The 10,407-nt window shown below is 31.4% G+C and overlaps 1 protein-coding gene across 1 annotated transcript; it reads right to left on the minus strand.

The window, feature by feature from the left end:
• Nucleotides 1-5,385: 5,385 nt before the first annotated feature.
• LOC120149656 (cytochrome P450 734A1-like) lies at nt 5,386-7,874 on the minus strand. Its single transcript, XM_039162384.1, has 5 exons — nt 7,577-7,874; nt 7,021-7,244; nt 6,691-6,935; nt 6,179-6,548; nt 5,386-5,876 (listed from the first exon to the last, which is right to left on the minus strand). Exons 1-5 carry the CDS (start codon nt 7,857-7,859, stop codon nt 5,451-5,453), a joined length of 1,548 nt encoding a protein of 515 aa, XP_039018315.1. The 5' UTR covers nt 7,860-7,874; the 3' UTR covers nt 5,386-5,450.
• Between the last annotated feature and the right edge of the window lie 2,533 nt (nt 7,875-10,407).

Genomic DNA, 10,407 nt, shown 5'->3' on the forward strand with positions numbered 1-10,407 from the left:
TAAAATTTTATAAAAATATAGAGGACTAAAACCTAAATTTACCATTGTGGGAAATGCTCCTGCCAGCCACCCGGGGCGGTCAATGTTTTTTTCTTAATAATATCAATATGTGTTAATTAAATTCATGTTAAAAGGATTTAGAATGTAGATTATCAATTGATTGAGCTAAATTCGAATAGTATTTTTTTCAGATTTAGTTTAATGTGATATGATTAGTTCTAATATGAAAAACCATTATTTTATTTGAAATATACCAAAATATGTATACTAAATTTAAATAATATTTTATCATTTAAATAGTATTATAAGTTAGATGAAGCTTATTATGAAATAATAAAATTGATTTTTTCTGATACATTTACAATTTAAAATTCAAGGGAGAGGGATGGCCGTTTCGTTCACGAAATGTCAGATTATATTTGAGAATAAGATTGTTAGGATGTAACATTACTATGAGAATATTGTATTACATTGTTTGGTTTGTTTAGCAAAAATGTAAGATTAGAGTATTTGTTTAGAGAAATATAAGATTTACTTGGATGCGTATATTACCAAATTATCCTTGTGATATATGTTTTTTTTCCAACAAGTTAAACTCTAATATTAAATTTTAAATGCACAAACCAAGTGACCTTGGTGGTAAAGAAATTATTGTTATTCCTTGAAGTCTTGAGTTCGAGCACCATGAATGTTAGGGGTGTGAGCGTTCAATGTCAAATGGTTGAAACTTGAAAGTTATCTATGAATAATTATTGTCTTATACTCACTTTAGATTAATAAAAATATATAATAAGTTACAAGTATTTGAATGAAAATTCATAGAAATTTTTTTAATCCTTACACTATCTAACTTTTGAGGAAAAAAATACATTTGACATATAATTACTATAATTAGTATATCAAACTTATATTTTTAAATAACTTTCATAAGTATCATATTTATTTATAAGATATAATATAATACGAAAAAAATAATATTACAGTCTTGAGTGAACAAAGATATTGTTTTTTAATGTATAAGAACCATTTATAAGATATTTTTTTAACGTGGAGTAGCTACAGTTGCGAGAACGGTAACCGACGATCGATGAGTTTCATCTAGGAGGGAACTATATTTGTTTAAGTTGAATGTTTTTATGTGGATGATTTCTTAAACTTGAATATTGTGTTTGAAATGTGCTTGATGAAATGCATGCTTATTTAACTTTGCTTTAGTGGTTGGATTAGTGTTGTTAGAACTTTATGTTTGGCTTGTTTATAGAGATACAAACTACCCAGTAATGAGTCGAGAGATGTGTTACATTATGAGTAGCATCAATTCTTTAAGAGCAGCGTTTAGCATAAAGATATTTGTGCTGATTGATTGTCGTAGCATCCTTAGCAAGCTTGTTTAGATTGTTGTATAGAGATGTTAACTTTCTTTGTATGTTGTTGCCTTCGAGAGAAAAATAAACTACTAGGGTAATGCTTGACACACATTGATCTGGTTGTTGCAGTATCGTTAATTGCATGTGAATGTTTAATACCTCATAATCTTTTTCCTAATCGATCCATTACTTCATTACGTGTGTTGAAATCCCTTTCACTTTTATCTTGTTTACATTTATATTGTCTTGGCATTGTTCACCACCATAGTTACACACATTTTTATACTTTGTTGTTCAACAATTCCATTAGTAATCACTAGTCTCTTTGGGATACAATACTCGATGCATTAATTGCACTCACTTTATTACTTGATAACGATAGTGTATGTTTGTATTTATTGTTATTACATTATTTGAAGCATTACACATCAAAACCAAATTGCCATGTCAGCCTGCTGTTAACGGGTTAATAATCCAAATCTATAATTGAAGTCTAGACTAAAGTTCACTACTACAACTGAATTAAATTAATGTTAGATGACAAAATTGATGTTAAACCTAAAATTTAATGACATTTGGCATAATTTATCCTTAAAATAATATTATAAATCTGACAAACATTATAAAAATAGGATGATAAAGAGAATAATTAATGAACAATGGGATATGTAATACAACATTATAAACAAGAAAAAGAATGTTGAATGTGTATTATAGTAAGGTTGGGGGAGATATATGCTTAACAAACAATAGAGAGATGAATTTGTCGTATAGTAAGGTTGTGGGAGACATGCTTAACAAACATCACAAATGTCACACCCCAATTTTGGGGCTAAGTTTTAGAAATTTTAAAGTATTGAATTAAAGTGGTATTTTGGAAGAAATTAAGGATTAAATTGTAAAATCCCAAAGTTGGCACCCCATTTTAGAAAGTGATGGAAATTTAGGGACTTAGCCCTAAATGTGCCCATTTTGTGTCAACAGAGATAAAATTGAAATGTTTAAAGTTTGGTTTCTGGTTACAGACCAGAAACAAAGCCCCCAATTTTCCCCAATTTCCTTTCCCGTCAACCTAACTTTGTAGCCTCGATTCTCCATCGTTCGTCGATCCAAAACCACCAATAGACTCACCATCGAATTGTGAACAAAACCCAACCTTTATTGCATCGTGAATCGACGTCGTTCATCGTAAAACTCAAACGAAAGCTTCATCGGTTTTAACTGGATCGTCGTTGTTTTTTTCGTCGATTTCGGTCGATCCGGCCACCATTTCATCACACCTCATACACCATCGGACTCACTGTTACCGTACGCTCAAAACCCTACCAAAATCGTCACGTCGTTGTTGCTCCGTCGTCCTCACTCACTGATCACCGTCGGATAAGTTGGTACAATAAAAAATTCTACAATCTGTTATGTTTCGTTGAAAAATAACACTTGCATGAGACTCCCGGGTTGTCGATCTACAAGTCTGAAAAGTTTCACGCCGAACTGACAACAGGAGTCGCCGCACAGGCCGCACGCGTCACCCCTGCACGTGGGCCTTGTCTGGAAGCTTGGTGAACCGGTTGAATCGGCTGGACCAGTCTGAGCCGAGCCGTTGAGCTGAGCTGCTGAGTTGAGCCGAGCTGATTGAGTCGTTGACCCGCACTGACCATTAACCGGCGTTGACTACCGTTGATCGTCGTTGACTTTTTCCCGGTGACGTTTTTCGATGTCTTGAGTCCGTTTTGCCAAATTCGAACTCGGTAATATGTTTTTCACTGATTAATCACCCGATTCGATCCATTTTTCGCAATTATCTTCGTTTTTTATAAAATTGCTGTTGATATGTATCTGAGGAATTATTGGAAGTTGATTTCAAGATCGAGGGCGTTCGAATGGCGATTAAATTGTCGATCGATATAGCACAGAAATCGAGGCAATACATTACTTCCTTTTCATGCTTTATGGAACATGTTGGTAGTTCTTCTGGCGTTGCTTGCAGAGTATGGTACATGTGATTAGGGGACATATATGTTGTATTTTGTTTTATATACGAGTCTAAAATCTGTTTTTTCTCTAAATACTGGAAAATTTTACTTTTGTATTTATAAATGATTTTATGAGTTTACATGTTTTAATAAAAGTTTAAAATTTTTCGCTATTTTTACGATGGGTCACTCATGTGGCTCTAATGTGACACATTAGATCGGATCGAGTCATCCGCATCGGTCTGGGGATGTTACAACAAATGCAGAATTAAAGAGTAGGATTAGTGGAGGGATTATTGTTAGTTATTATACAATTATAATTTGGGTTTAATTTAATCATGGGGAACGGCTACATAGAATTTGAGTTAGAATTTTACAAATGAAAAATTGAAAATAATTGTATTTTAGAGGGGAGATTGATTTATTCTAAATAAATAAATTAAATATTATATTTGTATATATTTGAAATTTCTTGGAAGCGCATGTCTCATTGAAATGTACACAAACCACATGCTTCTTTGAGACAAGTAAATCCTTTAATTAGAGCTCCTTTGATTATTTATTTATTTATTTATTTTATTTTTTAAAATATCAAGATTCTTATATAATTAAACCTCCTCTAACGAGCAAGAGAAAATCCCAAAAAATAGTACAAATTATATCTTATTTCTCACTATAAATTACAACACAAGGCCCCTAAACCCGTAAACATGATAAATATTAGGTTAAATTATTAATTTGGTCACTCACCTATTACTTAGTTCTTTTTTATCACTAAACTATTATTTTTTAAATCATATCTAATGTTATGTTTTTTGTTATGTTTTGATCACACATCATTAAAAAATAACAGTGATGTTGATGTGATATTTTATTATTTTTCAATGCTGATGTAGCATTACCTTAAGGTGAAACGTCTGTATCGTTGTTAATTTTTTAGCGACGGATGATCAAAATAGAACCAAAAATACAATATTAGGTATGATTTAAAAAAAATAATTAGGTGACCAAAACAAAAATTAAGTAATAGATGGGCGACCAAATATGTAGTTTACCCTAGACATTAAAAGTATGTGTAAATATACAAAAATGCATTTGCATGCTGGATTCCACTCACCTTTGCTTAAAACAACATTTCATGCCTTCTTGGGGTGCTGGAATTTGTCCTTTCCTTTTTAATCTTTGTAGTGACACAAAGAACACTTTGAAAACACCTACGAAACTTCATCTTTGTTGGTCTTTGAACCATTGGGGAACCCTTTACCGTTTCCCATCAAATCTCCCCTTAAAAAACACCAATGTTTGGGTCTTCTACTATATATTTTCCTTGAAGATTTAATATTAACTTTTTAGAACTCAACGAGCCTCAATAGTGAAAAGAAATAATGTTATTCTTAGAAGATCTTAGTTTGAATAATTATATCTGCAAGGTGTATACGTGATGTTAATATATTAAGAAAATTCTGAATAGATACTACTTTTTAATCATCACAAACTATTTAAATTAAATTTGAGTAAATTCAGATTAAGATCTAAGTTAATAAAATTTAAACGCACAAATGAAAATTAAGTTAATTAAGGAATTGCATCAATTGTATTAAACCTTCTAGAGTTTGTCAAATATATTGTATTAAACCTATCTTATAGGTTCCATAAAAAAAATTACGTCAAAGTTTTTAAATAAATAAAAATTGGCCATTGAATTTAAATTTATTGAGTGATTCGGTGGTAAAAGGAATCTTATTCTCTCTAAAAGTCTCTGGTTCAAACAACCACATCTACAACATGTGTGTGTGCATTTTAATAGTTTAAAAAAATAATTAAACATGTATTATCTTGTAATCACCTCATACTAATAAAAGAATTACCATGAAATTTCATGTTGGTATAGAACGAGTATACAAGAGACATGTATTTATGTGTTAAATTGTCTAAACTTTTTTTTTACTTTTGTTTGATGATTATTAGATATAAATATAAAACTATAATTTTCAAATCATATACAAAGATTTTGAAAAAATGAATGTAGTCGTGAGAAATATATTGTTATAGAACATTTAGTTTGAAGATACAGAGCTGAGAAAGTGTGGGATTAATTTAGGACCGTTGATCATCGAGGTTTAAAGATGATTGGGGCTCCATATTGTGGGTAAAGCAGCATAAGAACCGTAGGTGCATGTTGATAGGTTTGAGCCAACCGGAAGGTGAAGCGTTGAAGTATGATAGAAAGGGCTAACTTGGCTTGCAAAATGGCCAAGTTTTGACCTATGCAAGTCCGGACCCCAAGACCGAACGGGATGAACCCGACCGGATGTTTTGCTGCACTCGCCACGCCTTTGGAGAACCGACCCGGATTGAACTCATTGGCATCGTTGCCCCATATGGTTTGATCATGATGAACGGCCAAGATTGGTATCAAAAGTTCGGTCCCACGAGGGATCATGTAACCCCCAAGCTTAGCATCTGATTTGGCCTCTCTGATTGTGGCTATTACTGGCGGGTATAAACGAAGTGATTCATTTAATATCATAGACAGCTGCACAACGGAACATATAATTAGTTAAAAGTGAAAATAATCATTAAAAAGGGATAAATTATACTTTTAGCATATCAACTATTATTTTTATCATAATCAAAATAAAGTCAAAATTTAACGTTTGATATAATTTTAAAAAAAATAATCAGATGATAAAAACGAAACAAAATTAATAATTGAGATATAAAATGTGTAGTTTATCCTAAAAGAAATTAGGACAATTTTAGAAGAAAAAGGAAAAGAAGGAAGAGCAAAGAGACAAAAGACATGAAAATTGTGTTTAATTCAGAGGGGGGCTTTACCGTCTTAAGCTTGACAAGATCATCTTTGGTGGGTAAGTCACGTGATCCACACACCCTTAACACCTCATCACGTGCTTGCACCTGCCACTCTGGGTGCATTGATAGCAAAACAGTCGTCCACGTAAGCAAATTGGATGTGGTCTCTTTGCCTGCAAAGAAAAAACTCTTGCACTCTTCAATCATGTCGTGGACAGTCATATTCGGACTTGAATACGATGCTTCGATCAATGATCCCAGCAAATCCATCGCCCCCTCTTCCTCCTTTACGTTCCTTGCTTTCATTTTCCGACGTTCGATTAGCTTCATCAACGACTTCTTTATCTCCTTGTCCAATTTCCAACACCTTATGTTCCTTTTCGTAGGTAAAAATCTGAAATTAATAAATTAATCTTTCTTAATGAACATATCATATAACCGCAGCTAGTTGCTGCAGAATTCTTAAAAAGAATAATAGTATATTCTACTATTGAGTTGGCTCAACAAACTAAAAAAAACTCGAATTCTATGTTTACCTATAGCCAGGGATGAAAACCTTTTGAAATGTCTCGGCAGCAAGCACCAATTCTTGAGCTTGTAAACGAAATATGGCCTTCCCTTCCTCGTAACTGATCCCGAACGCGGTACGCGTAATGACATCTTCGGTGAGTGTTTGGAACCATTCGCAAACGTCGATTTTGATGTCGCCGGAGTCGGACAACATTGCCGACCATTGGTCTAGCATCTCGGTCACTCTTTGTGCCATCACCGGCACAAGCAACTACAATAAGAAAAATGGATTGGAATAGTTAAAAAAGTGAATAATGATGATGGGATTTTGTTAATAATGGAGAGCTTAAGCTTACTTTGAGATTTTCCATATGGAAAGTGGGGGTAATGATTTTGCGATGATGAGCCCATTTCTGACCTTTGAGACTAAGCAGGCCATCACCTTCAAGCTGTTTAATCAAAGGGTGCGCATCGGTTTTCTCATAGAATTCGGATTTGGAGATGAAGATTTCCCTTATGAGATCAGGGTCCGACACTGTTAATCGAACCGTGGGACCGAACCACACAAGAAATGTTGCACCTGCAATTCAGTTCAAAGGTGATGAAACTAAACAACAGCCTTCATGACTCACAAAATTTACCTAATTCTATCACAGTAATTTGTTTTTACCGAATGTGTTTGAATTGTAAAAATATATAAATTAATGAGTGACAGACAATTGCAAAAACACTGCAGTTCTTTTATACGTATATATGTAAGGAGTAAAGGGTGCAAGAAAAGAAGGAGAAAGAGAAGAAGCGTCCAAAAGCTCTGAACTTGAAACATCAGAAAAAAAGCTGTAAAGTATATAAAAAAAACACCCCAATCCTGAAAAAACAAAAATAAAAATGAAGGATGGATGAAAAGAGTACCATAGATTTTCTTCCAATGGTGGTAAAAAGAGAGGACTCGGGGGAGAATATTGTGAGAGGAATTAGGCATGGGAGTTGCAGAAGCCTTCAACATCATCCCCACAAGTTCCTTAACATTCCCAATGAAGAAATGGTAAGGGGGACCTTTGATCCCTTGCCTTGAGAAATGGTCTTCGATCTTCCTCGGTCGCCACCAAAGCAACACCCACAGTTTTAAAACCAGCACCACCACCATGACAGAGACGAGCACTAGCTTCAGCCACTGAAACAACACCGCCTCCATGGTTCTTCAAGAAGAAGAAGAACAAGGAACAAGAGATAGTTTCTCCTCTCCTTGGCTTATATGTTTACTTTTTATTTGCTCAACTTGAGTTGGCCTTTTATTACTACAAGAGAAAGAGGGAGAAGAAAGAAACAAAGAAAAATAATAGAAAAATAGGAGAGAAATTAAAATAATCAAGCCAAGGCCAACGGCGTAGTAGCCGCCATTAGAATCATATAAGGATCAACGTGAGGACTTTCTTTTTTATTTCCCAAATACATAACATCTACTTTTGAGACAAATGTTACCCCTTCTCTTTTATTTTTCATTATCAAATATTTCTATATTCCATACATAATATATGATTTTATGCACAACTCTAAATATTCATTGATAACAACATTTTCTTATAACCATTAATACAAGCAACTAACTATTTAAAATCACACAAAGATCATAAAAATGTTAAAAAATCTAACTAAAAAAAGACAAACGAATCATAAAAGTGTATCAAACAACTGAAAGACTATTGATAAAAGAGTCGAGCGATGTGAGAAAACTATACACGAACACAAATTATGTATCCAAATTCGATTCGAAGATCCAAAGCATGAAAGATCATCATAATAACAAATAAACGTCACCTTGATTAGTTATACTGATAACTTGTATATTTTATTAATTTATTATATATTTTTTATCATATACAAGTTATTACCTTATCATATTTTATTTTACTTTTAATCTTCATTTAACTCTCATAATTTATGTATCCATATTGATGTGTTTTTGTTGTAACATAATGGGTTTACTGTATTAATAATTTGTATATTTTTACATAAATTATGATAAATTAATAGCAGGTATAACTTTTAAAACATTATGTTCTGAATTATTTTTTAAGAGGTCCGTCTTTCGATAAATGTTGTACTATTGTTTTAAACTTAATAATTTATTAGTACAAGAAAATTACCACCATTTGATGTAAAAACTTAGTTAATACGATATTTTTCGAATAGCAAATCATTTCGGAAGTACATTCTTTTATAAGAATGTCCCCCTTATACTCTATTTATTATTAAAATAAATCTAAAGCATTAAAATTGAGAAATACAGTGGTTAAATTTTCAATTAAAGAAGTGTTGGTATTTCTATTTTCTGAATTGAATTATGGGATAATTCTTTGGTACATACGAGTAGATTTTTTATATTAAATTAAACATTAAACCGAACGGCGTCATTTTATATTATTCATGAGATTATAAGTTCGCGTGTGATTAAATATAATTATCTTTTCTTTAAAATTAAAATAATATTTCTTTAAAAAAAATTAAAAAGAATATGAAGATTTTTTTATAGAAACTGTTAAATTTTTTTATTAAAAAGAAAAAATATTTAAAATTATAATGAATGTTTATAATCATAAATGTAAACTAAATATATAATTAGAACATTTTTCTATAACAATTAACATAAACATTAGTTATTTAAGATCATACAATGACCATATAAGGAAAATGTTATAAACCTAAATAAAATACTAAAATAAAATATAGATATAAACATGTATGATCACATCAACAAACAAATCACAAAATGAGATTAAGCTACTGAAAACACCATTGACAAATCGTAAATTAGAGTCGAGCGACGTGAAAAAAAACATTAACGAGCGCAAATTATGTATCCAAATCTAATCCTAGGGTCCAAAGCAGGAAAAATCAACATGATAACAAATAAACATCATATTGATCAGTCGTGACGATATCAATTCTAAACCTGAGGAAAAATATTAACTAAAACAACTGTCAAGCGAATGAAAACATTCCATAAAACAAAGAAAAACTTCCCATAAAGATAGAGAAAAACATTTTATAAAAATAAAATCATTAAAAATTAAAAAACTAAAACTAAAATCGATATAAAAATTAAAGAAAAAACTTATATTGTCAATATATCTACTTGAAAATTTAATAATTTACCGATAAATTATTAGTCGTCCACATATATCACCACGCACAAGCTAGTGGATAATATATAGATCGTTTTTGTTAGTTTAATTAGATGTTGGAAGAGAGTAGATTAATGACTGACAGTATTATGCATAATATCTTTAGGACAAATATCATTCATAGTATCACGAAATAATATTTAAAGGTTATAGGATTTCAATTTTATGAATATTTATTATACTTTTGGTGTGCAATTTTTATCTTCAAATCAGCACACCACCAGTGTTGTCTGTTGAAGTAAATTCTTGAGTTTTCCTTATTATTATTTTTATGATAATTAGAAAATTCATGAAGTAACTTTTCTAATTTATGACTTGGCTTATATAAAATAAATAAGAGGAAGACAATATGAAGGAAACTAATTAATTCTTATCGTACAAGAAAGACCCGAAGTATTTAAGCACATCACATGTTGTTGAACCCTAAATCTTTTTTCTTTTCTTTGAATTTTCAGCAGTTGTTTTTCTAAGAAAAAAATATCCTTTTCTTAATAGTTTAGGTAATTACAAGAGAAATATGTATTCATAACTTATTTAATATATATGCATCTTGTAGAC

Source organism: Hibiscus syriacus, unplaced genomic scaffold (assembly GCF_006381635.1).
Source record: "Hibiscus syriacus cultivar Baekdansim isolate YM2019G1 unplaced genomic scaffold, ASM638163v2 tig00111008_pilon, whole genome shotgun sequence".
In the NCBI taxonomy this organism is placed as follows: Eukaryota; Viridiplantae; Streptophyta; class Magnoliopsida; order Malvales; family Malvaceae; genus Hibiscus; species Hibiscus syriacus.